Source organism: Oncorhynchus mykiss, chromosome 29 (assembly GCF_057628025.1).
Source record: "Oncorhynchus mykiss isolate SJ-2025 chromosome 29, ASM5762802v1, whole genome shotgun sequence".
NCBI lineage: Eukaryota > Metazoa > Chordata > Actinopteri > Salmoniformes > Salmonidae > Oncorhynchus > Oncorhynchus mykiss.
In genome coordinates, this window is record NC_143050.1 from 26,982,468 (window position 1) to 27,000,000 (window position 17,533).

General features: G+C 46.4%; 1 protein-coding gene across 3 annotated transcripts in view; it reads right to left on the reverse strand.

Annotated features, from left to right (window-relative positions):
• The window catches only part of LOC110509811 (regulator of G protein signaling 3), a 237,253-nt gene that overhangs the window by 168,516 nt on the left and 51,204 nt on the right, over positions 1-17,533 (reverse strand). For 2 of the 3 annotated variants that reach the window (XM_036968257.2, XM_036968259.2), the window contains 6 exons: positions 13,816-13,883; positions 6,392-6,473; positions 5,937-6,042; positions 5,231-5,690; positions 1,540-1,579; positions 1,066-1,382 (listed from right to left, as the gene is read on the reverse strand). In XM_036968257.2, the coding sequence (XP_036824152.2) occupies positions 1,066-1,382; positions 1,540-1,579; positions 5,231-5,690; positions 5,937-6,042; positions 6,392-6,473; positions 13,816-13,883 (1,073 nt within the window). Of the gene's footprint in view, positions 1-1,065; positions 1,383-1,539; positions 1,580-5,230; positions 5,691-5,936; positions 6,043-6,391; positions 6,474-10,160; positions 11,037-13,815; positions 13,884-17,533 lie in introns of those variants that run through there. The other variant, XM_036968258.2, reaches the window with a different exon arrangement.

Genomic DNA, 17,533 nt, shown 5'->3' on the forward strand with positions numbered 1-17,533 from the left:
TAACGTTACTGTATGTTAGCTAACAATTATTATATCCATCTATGAATAGGGTTGGTTACACTTCCAGGAGTTCGTTTTTTAGATGATCTGATAAGAATCTGAGGAAGATATGTAACTCTTAAAAGTGTGTCTCGGCAGAAGTTGAAACAATAAAATGAAATCTATATATATTTAAATTGTTGGCGGCAATGACTTAGCAGCGGCGGTGAATATAGGGAAACACTGCTGAGGTGAGAAACTTTGCAACTAATTTGGTGTGGTTTAGTCTGTTTTGTGTCTCAAAAGAAAATCCCCCAAAATGTGGATCCCACTGGCATCACCATCAATATTGAAACACCTGTATGCTCTAGGGCAGTGGTTCTCAAATCTATCCTCGGGGACCCCCAGACCTTCCACAACTTTCACAGTTTAAGCCTTGAACTAGCTCCCCTGATTCATCTAATCATGGGCTCGATGATTAGTTGACAAGTTGAATCAGGTGTGCTAATTCTGGAATAGATCAGATACGGCTGGGGTCCCCGAGGAGAGGTTTGAGTACCACTGCTCTAGGGGATCGGATACGGCTTGGGTCCTGAGGAGAGGTTTGAGTACCACTGCTCTAGGGGATCGGATACGGCTGGGGTCCCGAGGAGAGGTTTGAGTACCACTGCTCTAGGGGATCGGATACGGCTGGGGTCCCGAGGAGAGGTTTGAGTACCACTGCTCTAGGGGATCGGACAGATCCCAGTAGTGGTAGTACCGTGTTTTCTGCATGAGGGCTCATCTATGGATCTTTTTCAGTATTGATTGGTGTAGTCAGGGGTCATCGGAGATCAACCTCCACTGTAAGCCAATCACTGTTCTCTGTGAATACATCATCTATCCACTCAGCACTGAAAATGACAGGGCGTTAACTGACTCGATGGGCTGTAGGGGGCATTGGTGTGTGTTCCTACCGTATTGTGTTTTCAGCATTACCAGCCATATAGACCAAAAGTTATCAAAATAAAAGGGGGAAAAAAAACTAACGTCACTAACAGAGTGGTGGAAAGATGATAGTGGAAATATAGCGATTCACACACACACCTGAACAAAGATGGGGAAGATGAGGATCTTGGGCGCTGCTTTGACGTAGCCGTAGTTGCCGTGCGGGTTGCCGTGTGGTACATGGGAGCGTACTATAGTACAGTTCTGGTAGTTAGCAAAGTTGGAGGAGCTCTGGGCCTGCTGGTAGCTGGGTGGGGGTTGGCCAAAGAGGTTGGCATCGGATGGTTTAGATGTCTTGGCGTTAGTGGAGCGTCTTAGGAAGGTGGTCCGGCCTGCTAGACCTACACCCCCAGGTGGAGCACCGCCACCCCCTTGAGTCTGGGGCACGCTGGCCTGGTGCGGGTACATCCTCCCTGCTGAGAGACATAACACACACACCCCAAACAAACACACACACACCCCACACATTTTGGGAGTTAGCCTGGGAACATAGAAGTAGAATGAGTGTTGACAGAATTGCCCTGCCAAACCGCCCTTGTTCACTAAAATCCTAGTCAGTAGTAAATGGCTTACCCAAGGTACCATGCTTGTCCTGGTAGATAGGCCTCAATACCTGAATTAGAGACAAAAACATAATAGTCAATGGTTCTGTTATAACAGTTGACCAATACCATTATGCAATACATTGTTACAGGAAATTGTCACATGTGATGTATCCATTCCACCATAAAATAATGCCTGACATGAGGTGAAATTGAAGAAATGACAATGCAGACCAGGCATGTTAGGCATGGAAAAGGGCCACGGACAACTACTTTTAACCAGAGCCCTATGAGTAGTAGTGGCCTGAACCCAGGTCTATGCAGTGGTTGTGTAGTAGTGGCCTGTGCGTCAGCCCTGTGTGACATCACATTGTGTCCCTGCTCTGACCTATGACTTCCAGAGGGGGGTGCGACCAAGCTGGGCAGGAAGGATGCTCTGTAACCCCAAGCATCAAGGTTTTGGATTTAGTCTGACATTCTTTAGCCACTTACTTCCACCCACTTTTCCATCCACTCTCGCAGCATTCTTTCTTTCCTCTACCATCCTTTTCCCTCTTCTGCTGTACCCGTCATCCATTCATCAACCTCTTGATGTACCCATATCTACTCTGTTCAATATCCCTTATTTCATCCATCAACTCCCTCCTTTATAACTCTCTCTATTCCCTCCTCTGCATCCTATCCCCCCTCTATCCAATCGTCCTGCCTTGACAGCAGTCCACCCCCTTACCCTCCTAACTCCCTAACCCCTTCCATTCCTCTTAGCATTAACACACAGCAGGCGTTCCCATCATGCTCTCTGTGCCCCATGTCATATCATGTCTGCAGGGGTGAGACTCTCCTATAAGGCAGACTGTAAGGGCTGCTATGCTGCCGGGCACGCACGCACGCACGCGCGCACGCACGCACGCACGCACGCACGCACACACACACACACACACATACACACACACACACACACACACACACACACACACACACACACACACACACACACACACACACACACACACACACACACACTCAGGCAGCAGCTCACAGACTAACCGACAGCCCCACTGTCTCTAGGTTACTGGGTCTGTGGAGAGCAGGGTATACAGCCTCCTTCACGTCCCCTAAAGGCCTTTTAAAAACCAGCTACTATGTCACGGAAGCCCACAACCACACAGTCAGCATTACTGCCTTTGATTGGCCGTGCAAGCTCAGTGAGAGAGATAATGGAGAAATAGGGAAAGACTAGAAGTTCTGGGTTTTCTGCATTCATTGCTTCAGCATAACTGGTCCATTCTTCCAGGCTGGCAGATTAGTGTCAAATTGTTGGGGATGTTAAGGATTCAAGTTCACAATACAGTGTGTTTCCTTCTCCATTCGGTGCACTTTAGTATGTCTTTATCATAAAGAGCTATTTCCCCATACACAGCATGTTACAGTGCATCATTTGATAGAACACCTCTTGAGACCACCATGGCTTTTCCCATATAGTCACTTGAATACTACTTACTGGTGCAGCAAATCTCAACTCTTGGTTGTATATTATAATACATTTAAAATGTATTAAATTACCTATTTAACTATGTACTATATATACATATACAGTATATATACATATATACAGTATATACACATACAGTACCAATCAAACGTTTGGACACACCTACTATTTCCAGGGTTGTTCTTTATTTTTACTATTTTCTACATTGTAGAGCAATAGTGAAGACATCAAAACTATCTTGGAGCGTCATACCCAAGAAGACTCGAGGCTGTAATCGCTGCCAAAGGTGCTTGAACAAAGTACTGAGTGAAGGGTCTGATTACTTATGTGAATATCATATTTCCATTTTTTTTAAATTAATGATACATTTGCAAACATTTTAAAAACCTGTTTTTCTTTGTCATTATGGGGTATTGTGTGTAGATTGAGGAAAAAACGAGGAAAAAACTATTTGATACATTTTAGAATAAGGCTGTAACGTAACAAAATGTGGAGAATGTCAAGGGGTCTGAATACTTTCCGACTGCACTGTACACATCTTTAATTTGCACAATGCACATTATGTCCGTTTGAATTGCACAGATATTTCTCAGGTTAGAATGGCAAAGTATATCTCTGATTTAGATTGCATGTAATGTAATGTATGTCATGTAGAATTGGCATGAATCTATCCCAGGTTTGAATGGCACATACAGTACCGCGAAAAGTACTTGCCCCCTTTTTAATTTTTGCATATTTTTGCATATTTTTGATACTGAATGTTTTCAGATCTTTAAACAAGACCTAATATTAGATAAAGGGAGCCTGGGTAAACAAATAACACAACAATTAAATACTTATTTCATTTATTTCAGAAACAAAGTTATGCAACACCTAATGCCCCACTGTGAAAAAGTAATTGCCCCCTTACACTCAATAACTGGTTGTGCCTCCTTTAGCTGCAACGACTCCAACCAAACGCTTCCTGTAGTTGTTGATCAGTCTCCCAAATCGCTGTGGAAGAATTTAGACCTTCTCTTTCTTGCTGTAACTCGGCGACATTTGTGGGTTTTCAAGCATGAACTGTTCGTTTCAAGTCCTTCTGCAACATCTCAATTGGGATTAGGTCTGGACTTTGACTAGGCCATTCATAAACTTCAAATGTGTTGCTTTTTAGACATTTTCATGTTTTGGATCATTGTCTTGCAGCATGACCCAGCTGTGCTTAAGCTTCATCTTACAGATGGATGGTCTGACATTCTCCTGTATAACTATCTGTTATAGTCCAGAACTCATGGTTCCTTCTATTAAGGCAAGTCATCCAGGTCGTGAAGGCCGTAAAGCAGCCCCAAACCATCACACTACCATCATTATACTTGACTGTTGGTATGAGGTTCTTACTGTGGACTGCCGTGTTTGGTTTTCGCCAGGCATAATGGGACCCGTCGTCAAAAAATGTATACTTTTGAATCATCTGTCCGTAGAACATTCTTCCAAGAGTCTTGATGATCCTCCAGGTGCTTCCAAGTGTTTTTTGGCAAACTTGAATCCACTTTTATGCCTGGCGAGATCCTTAATAGAAGGAAGCATGAATTCTGCTCTGTATCAGAGAATTCTACAGGAGAATGTCAGGCCATCTGTCTGTAAGATGAAGCTGAAGCGCAGCTGGGTCATGCTGCAAGACAATGATCCAAAACACACAAGCAAGTCTACATGAACATTGGAATGGCCTAGTCAAAATCCAGACCTAATCCAAATTGAGATGTTGTGGCAGGACTTGAAACGAGCAGTTCATGCTTGAAAACCCACAACTGTCGCTGAGTTAAAGCAGTTCTGCATGCAAGAGTGAGCCAAAATGAATCCACAGCAACGTGAGAAGACTGATCAACAACTACAGGAAGCATTTGGTTGCAGTCATTGCAGCTAAAGGTGTTATAACCAGTTATTGAGTGTAAGGGGGAAATTACTTTTTCACACATGGGAATTGGGTGTTGGATAACTTTGTTAATTAAATAAATAAAATAAGTATATACTTTTTTGTTATTTGTTCACTCAGGTTCCCTTTATCTAATATTAGGTTTCGGTTGAAGATCTGACAACATTCAGTATCAAAAATATCAGAAAGGGGTAAAATACTTTTTCATAGCACTGTAAAGAGATCTTCAGTGTATGTCAGGGTCTGGATAGTGCCATCGAGGGGGTAGGGCAGGAGCCTGGGATGGACCATGAGCCTCTGCTCCCCCACCAGTACCTGGCTTCCTGGGTTGATGGGGGCCAGGATGATGTAGTTATCCCCGTTGGACGCCTTCACTCTAGTCCCCTTCAGCGTGGCTGTGTGGCTCTGGCTATGGGTCTGGCTCCTGACTTTACCATCCACCTCCTCTGCCCCCCTTCCTACGCGCCCCCTCTCCCCCCACGCCCCCCCTACCCCTACCCATCCTAACCCTCCCCCGCCAGCCCCCTCAGAGCCGTTGACCAGCACCCGGCGGCTGGTCCTGTGGTGGGCAGGGAGGGGGGGCACGGCTGGGGGGGACATGTCCCGGTCTAGCCGGTCCTTGGACCTGTCCCGCCGCCTGGTGGGGGGCGAGGGGGCATCATAGTTGGAGGAGGAGGTGGGCTTGTAGGAGGGCCGGTGGATGAGGCCCTCGAAACTGGGCTTGGCGGCCGGCCCAGTGCGCCATACCACCACCTTGATCTCATTGGAGCTGTTTCTGTAGAGGGAGGCAGAGAGGGAATGTGACAACTGGTCAGGAAGAGTGTAAAGGTAAGCTTAGCCAATGGACGTGCGCATAGAGACTACGAGCCACAGTGCCTGTATAGTGTTTGCTGTGCATAGATAGCACAACCCATCAAACTTCAGAATGTAACATGAGGTGTTCTTTAAGTGTTGAAGATAGCTATCCCTGTCAAAGTTGGTTAAGTCCACTACTTCCTCTGTGTCTCCCTGCCTTTTGTACCTGATGGCGTGGGCGACCTCCACGCATTTCCACTGTTCTACAGGCTGACCGTTGAGCTGCAGCACAGTGTCCAGCTGCTGCAGACCTGCCTGATCCGCCGGACCACCTTGGGACAGGAGAAAGGGCAGAAGAGGGTCAAACATGCACACACAAACACACACATATACACACACAGTTACACGCACCAGCTTCTACCTACTAATACCTACATGCAAACCTGATTTGACCACCTCAAACAGAAGGGAAGAGGGGGACAAGAGAGGGTCAAATATACACCTGCACCCATACATCTAGACCAACACACACACACACACACACACACACACACACACACACACACACACGCACACACACACACACACACACACACACACACACACACACACACACACACACACACACACACACACACACACACACACACACACACACAGGCAGGGAGTGGTGAGCCTTGCCTGAATCGACAGCCTGAACCCTCACTGGGGAGTCAGAGCAGATGGTGAAGCCATAGCCATCTTTTCCTCGAAGGATGGTCACCTATAGAACACACAAACAGACATAACATCACCATAAAGCATTACTCATTCATGTCTATATACGTACACGGAGTGAAATGCAAATACTATATTTGAAAAAACATCTACAGCAAGCAGGAGCAGTGATGAACAACATGCGAGCATATGCCTACAGATCAGAGAGATGTTCTCTGGCCAGGAGCTGAGTGTGTCAGGATGGAACGCGTGTGGATGCCAGCCACACAGATTAGCACTGTGGCCCTCATTAAAGGTGGCCGGCGCATTGGTGTTGATCTGACGCCAACTGTTGGCAGCATCCGCACAGAGTAAGAGGGCAGGCACACACACACACACACACACACACACACACACACACACACACACACACACACACACACACACACACACACACACACACACACACACACACACACACACACACACACACACACACACACACACACACACACACACACACACACACACGTACGATGCCTTTCTGTCAGAACTCCAGGAATAATGACTGTGTGTGTGGTCCAAAATCAACAGTGCTCCGCTCCAATACATTGTTTCCATCTCATCTGCTGACAATAGGGCATCTGAAATCTCAACACACACTTTATATTGTAGCTCTTCAGCTGAACATAAAACAGATTGAGTACAATGTTGCTTTAAAACTCTTAGCAGTTTTACATCTCCCCCCTTTTGGTTCAGATCAGGATGGTAAGAGGGTAGACTGATCCTAGATCTGTGCCTATGAGCAACTTCTACCCAAAGAGCATGTCTAAAAGACTGGCATCAAGATGCATAAGCGTATTAACTTGTTTAGCTTTGATAACTACAGTTCAACCCTCAGTAGCCAAAGGAGGCTGGTATAATGTTCTTAGGGACAGTTCCTAGAATTCCTTGACGGATTGCCCTTCAGGATTGACCGTCTGTAATCTAGTGAGATACAGAGTCACAGTCCATAATCACTGGTGACATCCTGTATGTCACCCCAATGCCATGTCACCGCCCCGGTGACAGCTAGGTTGACCTCTTCATCCTGCTGACTGGCTGTGGCGGGGCACACACAAACATGTTTGTTTTTGACATGACACAAACAAGTTGATGAACACATTATGGCAATTATTGACCGACTTTCCACCTATAAAAATACATGATAATCTTGATAGTCTTTTAAAATGTTTGATAGATGATCCATCCTGAAAGATAATCTGGTTAGTGGAGGACTTGTCACCCTGTCATGTCAGAGTAGTTGTGTATCTGGTGTCAGGGACAGACAAGGATCAGAGCAGCATATTGTGTGAGTAGACGACTGTTTAATAACCCTGCAGCCTGGCTAAAGACCAGAGACAACATCACTACTGTCAGATCAGAGAGGGGAGAGAGAGAGAGAGAGAGAGAGAGAGAGAGAGAGAGAGACAGCGAGAGAGAGAGCGAGAGTGAGAGAGACAGAGATAGAGAGAGAGAGAGAGAGAGAGAGAGAGAGAGACAGACAGACAAGACAGACAGAAGAGACAATGAGACAGAAAGAGAGAAATGAGATGGACAGATGAAGAGAAAACGAGACAAAGAGGCAGATGAGGAAATAGAGAAACGACAGAAGCAAATAGAGAAAGACTGGGTGAGAGTCTACGGGAGACAGTAAATCAAATAAATGAAAAAGAGTAAGGGAAGGAAAGAGTTGGGGGGCTCTGTAGGGGCTAGGTTGGCAGTCAGTAGGGGAGGGAAGGTAGAGTAGAGGGGCGGTGGGAAGAGGGGATCGGGGGGTGGGGGGGTAGTGTTAATGAGAGGTGCCCCCTGGCCTTTTTGAGCGTGGGACTGGACCACTGGGAGACCAGATACACACTGACTGGCACCCAGGGCCTTACAGTGGGCACACGGTGGTTACACACACACGTTGTTAATAAAGGAACCCTCATTCCTGGTCTCGCTCTCACATGCACTAACACACACGTCCAACCTTCAGGCCAAGGTCAGAGAACCAGCAACAATTGCCTGACAGGCAGCATTCATAGCATGTGTTCAAGGATGCTATTCTCCCATCTCCAGTTCGCCTCAAGAGCCTCTACAGCCTCAATCTTTCTCCTTCCCCTCAAATGAGAAGGTTACAAGCCCAGTATGAGTATGAAACTACCGTTGCTCGCTATTTGGAGCTACTCAAATGAGTTGTACAGGGGTGTATTTATGTAACTGATTGCGTAGGAGTGTGTGTGTGTGGTGACTCGTGTGAGTGGTGTTCTGTTGTGTCCTGTGAGATGTGCAGTGTTTGTGTGTGTGTTTGTGTGTGCGTGCGTGAGACTGAATTTTCTCTCTGTTGCTTTGCCTCAGCAACCTCATATAAGACACTATCTGACTATGAGAACACAGCCAGGAGCCAACCCACTGTCTGTCTGTCTGTTTGTCTGTTTGTTTGTCTGTTTGTCTGTCTGCTGTGTGCTTCTGCTCAGTTTGATGCCTCTCCAGTCTGTCAACCTGATGTGCCTCAGTGATTTCACTACTGACCTGCACAGTTACACACTCTCACACACACAAACATGCACAAACTTACACACACACAGGCACGCAGAACTAAAGCAAAAAAGAATCCACCCCAATGTCTGTTTGTGTGCTGAACACTACAACACTAAAATTCCAGTAGGACAGCCATTGTGCAGGGCCACATCTGGGTCACTGTGGTTTGGTGACAACGTGTCTCGGAGCCACCAGAAAAACCACTCCCTGCCAGCCCAGCATTATGTCCATGTCAACACGCTGTACTGTTGTGACGCCATGCAAACTCCAATCAAGACAGAGTGTCTTAGGCCAAAGTTGATTTGGATTGTTAACCCCAACTAATTGCAAACTGTTAGATAAGATGGGCTTGTGCTATGTCTATAAGCCATAAGCTGCAGACAGTATGGAAGTAGTTTTGAAGTGAGGATAACAGACTCCAGACTTTGGGGTGTTATGTTAAGCCTGCGGGACTGGAGGATTCTCTCTCTTTATTTTCAATGTATCTCTTCATCAGATGTGTCTCTTCTCTCGTTATGGATGAATAATGTAGGTGAAAGAGACCTGGTTCTTCAGTCTCAGGAAACAGGGAAAACACTCTCTCTTTTCATACTCTTGTTTCTTACACTGGTTTCCTCCTCATCGCTTCCCTTACATGTTAGACACTATAGGACTGAGCTGTCCAATGGCAAACACTTGGCTATATTAGTAGTGCCTAAAGGCTTTAATATAAATTCCCTAACTTTTCTTCTTTCTATCATTGTTCCAGTGCCTTAATCCAATTTCACTATCCTATAAATCTATACACACGTAGTTTCAGTTTCACAACCAATTGACCATTGTCTGTTTCCTACGTCATTGCTCTTCTATCATTGCTTTCCCTTGTTATTTCCCATGCTATCTAATGTATTCTCTTTGTCAGGGTTGCAGTCTTTCCAAAAGAGCTGGCTACACACAGAACCCTAATTCTAGACCCGTCCCGCTCCCCTCCCCTTCTCCTTCCATCTTCCCTCTCCCCTCCGTTCTCCACACATCCATTCGCACACTCTCCTACCCCACACCCTGTCCTCTCCCTCTCGTCTCACTCACACACTTACTTGACACTCTCCCCCCATTTGTCACACCCCCATGTACAACAAACCTCTATCTCTCCCTCCATCCACCTCTCTCTCCCACCGTCCCTCTCTCCAGGTGATTGTCTAGGGGAACAAACCTGAGGCAGTCTAGCAGTGATGCAGATCCTACACAGCCCGTGGATGGTATGCATGTCTGCAAGCTCCTCCTGAGGACAGACCCACTGTGGATGCTTCTCTGTCTACCGTCCTGGATGGTTCCCTGAGGATGTTCCTCTAGAGTTCCTCTGTTCTTCTCTGGGTTCTCACAATGCTGTATGTGCTCTTCAATGCGTGTTCCAAATCTGATCCCAGACCTCTCTGTATGGTGGTTCACTTGTCAGGATCCTCTATAGTCCAGTCAGTACGGTTTGTGTTGATTGCTGTCCTCCATACAGCAACCACTAGGTATGGTCCTATCTGGATGGTCAACAGATAGTCAATGAGATGCACTAGAAACAAGGATCTGTATGTGGTCAGCGCAGTCAACAATTAGATCCTCAGAGTGCTGTGTATGGGTCCTCACAACACTGTGTCCTCAGAGTGCTGTGTATGGGTCCTCACAACACTGTGTCCTCAGAGTGCTGTGTATGGGTCCTCACAACACTGTGTCCTCAGAGTGCTGTGTATGGGTCCTCACAACACTGTGTCCTCAGAGTGCTGTGTATGGGTCCTCACAACACTCTGTCCTCAGAATGCTGTCTATGGGTCCTCACAACACTGTGTCCTCAGAATGCTGTGTATGGCTCCTCACAACACTGTGTCCTCAGAGTGCTGTGTATGGCTCCTCACAACACTGTGTCCTCAGAATACTGTGTATGGCTCCTCACATTACCGTGAGTCTTCCTAGCACTGTCCGGTCTTCTCTGCTCTGCGGAGAGAAGACGAGCGCTGTGCTCGCGGTGTGCGTGTCCGTGTGTGGGGGCTGGCGTCGCAGAGGCGAGACTGGTGCTGGGTCGGCCTGCTCCAGCCACACTGCTCTTGGCATGGCTGCTCATGGGAACTCCACTCAAGAGAAGAATGGGAGGAAGTGCCCCCTCACCCCCGCTCCTCCCCCCTCAAACCCCTCTCTTTCACCTCCCCCCACCCTGAGCCCTGTCCGGGCCAGCCTGTTTTGCGTCGGCCATCGATGAGCCCAGAACAGCTTCCTGAGCCAGCAGTATGGGGCTGGGAGAAAGAGGTGAGAGAAACAGCTCACATACACACAGACTTCTGATCATACTGTAGAGGTGGAAGCAGAAAAGAGCACTGGCAGTGAGCACTCTTATATACATAACATGTATGTTGTGCATACGGAGGTGGGAGAGAGTCTGTGGACGCTCAATAACACAGCCATGTACAATAGACACAGTCCCATATCTTTATGAATTCCACCTACGCCATATTCACCCACATACACTAGCAATAAACATCCAAGCAACTTCTTGTTGTGCTACTTTTGCACTAAAAGAGGAAAGACACGCTGAAAAGATGAAGGCTTAAATGCCATGTGAAGCAGTCCTACCGTCTTTGACCACAGAACACCATCTGTCATTTTCAGACTATTCTACATGTTGAATCGCCACCGTTCGTCCACATAAAGCATGTGATCTACTGTGCATTGCTGACTTACACTACATGACAAAAAGTTGCTTCCAGGGGCAGTTTAGAACTCAGTAGTGAGTGTTGCAACCGAGGACAGGAGATTTTTATGGGCTACGCACTTCAGCACTCGGCGGTCCCGTTCTGTGAGCTTGTGTGGCCTACCACTTCACGGCTGAGCCGTTGTTGCTCCTTGAAGTTTCCACTTCACAATAACAGCACTTACAGTTGACCAGGGCAGCTCTAGCAGGGCAGAAATCTGATGAACTGACTTGTTGGAAAGGTGGCATCCTATGACGCTACCACATTGAATGTCACTGAGCACTTCAGTAAGACCATTCTGCTACTGCCAACGTTTAGTTATGGAGATTGCATGGCTTTGTGCTCGATTTTATTCACCTGTCAGCAACGGGTGTTGCTGAAATAGCTAAATCCACTCATTTGAAGGGGTGTCCACATACCTTTGCACATAAAGTGTACATTATCTTATTGTTATGGTGTTTCTGCTGCCTCCCAGCTAACAGCACATGTTCCCACAACTTTAGAGAATGTTCCCTTAAGAGTCTCATTATGTCATTAGCTATCGTCTAGTTAAATAAAGGTTAAAAGCAACTTTCATTGAATATTTCATATAGCAATGCTAGCAATCTTAGCTTATTTTAAACTGCAAGCACAGATAGGACACATGGAAATTAATTTCCTAAGCCATTAATCATGCAAACACGTTGACCAATGTGCCCTTGAGCAAGGCACTTTACCCTAATTGCTTCTGTAAGTTGCTCTGGATAAGAGCATCCGCTAAATGACTAAAATGTCAAATGTAATGTAAACATTCTGTTAAATTAATGAAATATCAATAAATGGTTCTCAGAACGTTATGTGCTATCTGGGATTGCTCTGTGTAGGAAAAATCAATTAATGTCGGCCAGAAAACTGGCAAATGTAACCCAGAGCGACTAATTTCCAACATGTCTCCGTTCCATTTATCCTTTAGTGGCTGGCTCACTCGAGGTTAACAGAGACAGAGAAAGAGAGAGGCCAAAGAGGAACCCATAGTGCACTGTCTCCACAATGCTAACAGACTGTCAGAAAAGACCATTCACCTCCTTACATCCCCTCTACTGGGCGTTTAGGGGGACTTTTTCCTGTTCTCCTTTTAAAGGGGGGAAGGTTACCCTTCAATCGCACACAAAAACATGTGAGAGCTCTTTCTCTTCATTTTCTACCCTTCTATTCCGCTCTAAAGAAGCAGAAGGATGGATTAGAGGGAGAGAGAGGCGAGCGTTTGTAACGTTGTCTTTGAGCCTGACAAGACGAACGGAGCGGCTCCTTTTTGGAGTGTGGGATCTTCCGACAGTTCGTTCTTATCTCTCTCTCTCAATCTCTCAACAGACAAGTTACGGAAAAGCCCAGAAAAGCCTTGAAAAGCAGAAAGTCCAACGGTTCCTCATTCAGCCTGTGAAAGTGCTTTGCCCTTCTTTAAACTTGGTCCAAGGAGAACACCCCACAAAGACTCCTCAATCAGGCATCAAGAGATGAGAGAGAGGGGAATAGAGGGGGAGAGGGAGGGGTAGAGAAATGGGAGAGAGATGGAGGGAGGGAAAAGAACATTCAAAAACTGATGTAAAAGCCTTTAATATAGAGTTACATTACAGAGACTTCCTGTTCCTCAGTGTTAGCTTTCAGCTCGTCATAGCCCCACTTCCATCCACACTAAAACAATCCACACTAAAACAACTGTTTGTTGCCGAACCAGGGTTGTGATCCAACAGTAAACATTTTCAGCAACGGAATGAGGAAAATTTGATAGGGATTTGCAACTTGAAATGTTTCTGTGCAACCAGTACCAGCATCAAATTCCGGTGTGGCCAGTGAATCAAATAAACAGCACTGGATGTTTCTGAGATGCAGACGTGACTTCTGGTCCCAACACGTGTAGTTAAACGCGTCTACACAGACACACACACACACACACACACACACACACACACACACACACACACACACACACACACACACACACACACACACACACACACACACACACACACACACACACACACACACACAAACACACTCCTTTCACCACAGCTCCATGTCTCACACAGATACCCAGACATACAGTACATACAGGCATAAGACACATACAGAGGAAGTTCCAAAATATTTCCTCACCGTTAAGCATTGCATATTCTCAGGTCTTGTGGTCCCGGGGGCAGCACCATGGTTTGACAACGCAGCCTCTGAAAGAAAGACAAAAGAGTCACGGGCTGAGACACTGCATTTAGAGAACATCTCAGCCTCTCTGTCTCTGGAACCTCAGGGTACCAACTCGGGGACTCCCTCTTCTTCTCAACAAGGTGCTGCCCAAAAAAATCCTCAATATATTGCAGATGCAAGATAATGTCCCAAATTTGATGCTGACAAAAAAAGTCTCCCAAACGTTTCTCTGTACGTTACAAGCCAATGGATTAAGCCTGTCCTGAGCTGCCTTGGTGTGTGTTGAGAAAGGGGCATCAGTTAGGACCCCTCTAATAAGGCACAAACAGAACTACTAACTCTGGGAAACTCTGTGCCCAACTAGCCAAGAGAGGAGAAGAGCACAAGAGAGGGAGGGAAGCAGGGAGGGGGTAAAAAGAAAAGGAACTTCCCTCTCACTCCATTATCCCTCCTTCGAGGGCTCCTGTGAGGTTACCATGGTGACGGCAGCCTCGCCCCAGCCTCAATGTCCTTTTAACCATTCCTCATAAAGGCAGCATTCAGCTGGCCCACAATGCTGATGCCTGCTCCCCCTCCCTCCCTCCCTCCCTCCCTCCCTCCCTCCCTCCCTCCCTCCCTCCCTATACATATAGCTGCAAATCTCTATCCCTCCCTCTCCCTCTCTCTCTCCTTTTACACTGAGCTGTATCTATCTCTGTTGTCTCTCTTACATTTTTATGCTCTTTGCCATTCTAACTATTTCCTGCTCTATATTTCACTATCTCTCTCTCCCTCTCATTCCTCACGCAGATGGTGAAATTTGATTTCAAACTCATCCACCCCATAGAAACACCCTCCCCTTCATCTCTCCAGCATTGCGTTAGCCTCGTGAGGAGTTCATAATCGTGTTAGCATTCACACACACACAGACACAAACATCAATAAAACACAGAAGAACACACACACACACACACACACACACACGCACACACACACACACCCACACACACACACACTGTCCTGCCATAGTTAGTTCTCCTACAGCTTCTTCGTTCACATTCTACCATCCCGCAGGCAGGTTGCCAGGGTAACGGGGCAAGCTTCAAACAGGAGCCTGAGAGTTCAGTCACTTTAATCCCAACTCCCCAGAGAGCCAACCTGCACACCCATCGGCCCTTTGTTTGGATAACCATTAATCACACAGAGTGAACAACGTAAAACACCAAATAATGCATGCAGAGCAGAATTTCGTTGATACCCACTAATCATCAAAATCTAAAATCCAGAAAAGAGCCGTTCAATTCTACAACCACCTAAAAGGAAGTGATTCCCAAACCTTCCATAACAAAGCCATCACCTAAAGAGAGATGAACCTGTAGATGAACCTGTAGAAGTCCCCTAAGCAAGCTGGTCCTGAGGCTCTGTTCACAAACAGACACCACAGAGCCCCAGGACAGTAACAATTAGACCCAAACAAATCATGAGAAAACAAAAAGATAATTACTTGACATATTGGAAAGAATTAACAAAAAAACTGAGCAAACTAGCTCTCAAGAGAAGATAGGCTATGTGTACACTGCCCACAAAATGAGCTGGAAACTGAGCTGCACTTCTTGACCTCCTGCCAAATGTATGACCATATTAAAGACACATTTTCCCCTCAGATTACACGGAACCACAAGGAATTCGAAAACAAATCCAATTTTGATAAACTCCCATATCTATTGGGTGAAACACCACAGTGTGCAAACACAGCAGCAATATGTATTAAAGCCCCTTGAGTTGAATTGAGAGAAAGAGAGAGAGTGAGAGAAAGAGTCAGAGAACGAGAGAGAGAGAGAGAGAGAGAGAGAGATAGAGAGACAGAGAGAGAGAGAGAGAGAGACAGAGAGAGAGAGAGGTGTGAGGACAAAGAGTAGTGTTGGCCATTGGCCAACGTTAGTCAGCCTTGCCACAGAGCTGCCCAGCCATAAAACATCTCTCTCCCCAAGTAGCATGAAAGATCTCTTCACTCTCTTGACATCCTGGCCCTCCTTTCACACCACAAACAAATAAGCACTTGATGGAGAGAATGAAGGAACATTCTCTCCATCAAGCAGACTTCTTTCACAGTCGTTTTTAAGATCATGTTTGACAAATCAAGATGGCGTAGTAGTTGGACGTGTGTTTGTCTTGTCCCGTTTCATCGTTTTTTTCGCATATATTTTAATCTCACCCGCCTCACCCACTGTGGTACGGATCTGCTATTTTTATACTTTATAACTGGAACCTCCATCAGAAGCTAGCCAGCTAACTAGCTAGTAGTCATTGTTAGCAGTCTTCACCTTTAGCTCGGACACCCGCCAGCTTTAGCTCAGTCAATACCTGCCAGTCTGCACATCGCGATATCAACCCAGAGCATATGGGACTGCTTTGTCTACCACATCACCGGATTCCTGCCGCAAGCTCTGGACCATTACACCATCGGATCATCGCATCTAGCTAGCTGTAACCGAATGGCTATTGCTGGTTAACGCCTCTGTCCCACAGCAAGAACCAGTTAGCCTTGAGCTAGCCTCGAGCTAGGCCCATCTCCCGGCTAGCCGACGAATGTATACCAGCTAACTCTTGGGCTACAAAACGTTTTTGCCAATTGGCCAGGACCCTTTGTTGTTGACACAGAGCCCCGCCAATCCATCACAATTGGTCTGCTGATGTAATCGTCTGATGTGGCTTCAACAGGCTTTTCCATTGTGATGCTAGCTTTCTTGAACACCATGTCTCCTGCTCGCCTAGCATAGCAGCAACTACCGAACGGCTCCCTTAATCACCTATTGCTGCTCATTGGACCCTATGATCACTCGGCTACACAGCTGATGCCTGCTGGACTGTTCACTGACACGGTACCTCATGTTTTTTATCTGTCGGCCCCAGCTTCGAACTCAGGTCCTGTGTGTACAGAACTGACCCTCTCTGCCAATTCATTGCCATTTACCCGTTGTTGTCTTAGCTCTCCCAATCAACACCTGTGATAGCTTTATGCCTCTCTCTAATGTCAATATGCCTTGTCTACTGCTGTTTAGGTTAGTTCTTATTGTTTAATTTCACTGTAGAGTCCCCAGTCCCGCACATGTGGAGACCTCACCTGGCTTAACTGGTGCCTCCAGAGATGCAACCTCTCTCATCGTCACTCAATGCCTAGGTTTACCTCCACTGTACTCACACCATACCATACCCTTGTCTGTACATTATGCCCTGAATCTATTCTAACACGCCCAGAAATCTGCTCCTTTTATTCTCTGTTCCCAACGCACTAGACGACCAGTTCTTATAGCCTTTAGCCGCACCCTTATCCTACTGCTCCTCTGTTCCTCTGGTGATGTGGAGGTTAACCCAGGCGCAGTAGCCCCCAGTACTACACCTATTCCACAGGCACTCTCATTTGTTGACTTCTGTAACTGTAAAAGCCTTGGTTTAATGCATGCTAACATCAGAAGCCTCCTCCCTACGTTTGTTTTATTCACTGCATTAGCACACTCAGCCAACCCTGATTTTTTTAGCCATGTCTAAATCCTGGCTTCGGAAGGCCACCAAAAAATGTGAAATTTCCATCCCCTACAACATTTTCTGACAGAACTACCAAGGGGGGCGGAGTTGCAATCTACTGCAGAGATAGCCTGCAGAGTTCTGTCATACGATCCAGGTCTGTGCCCAA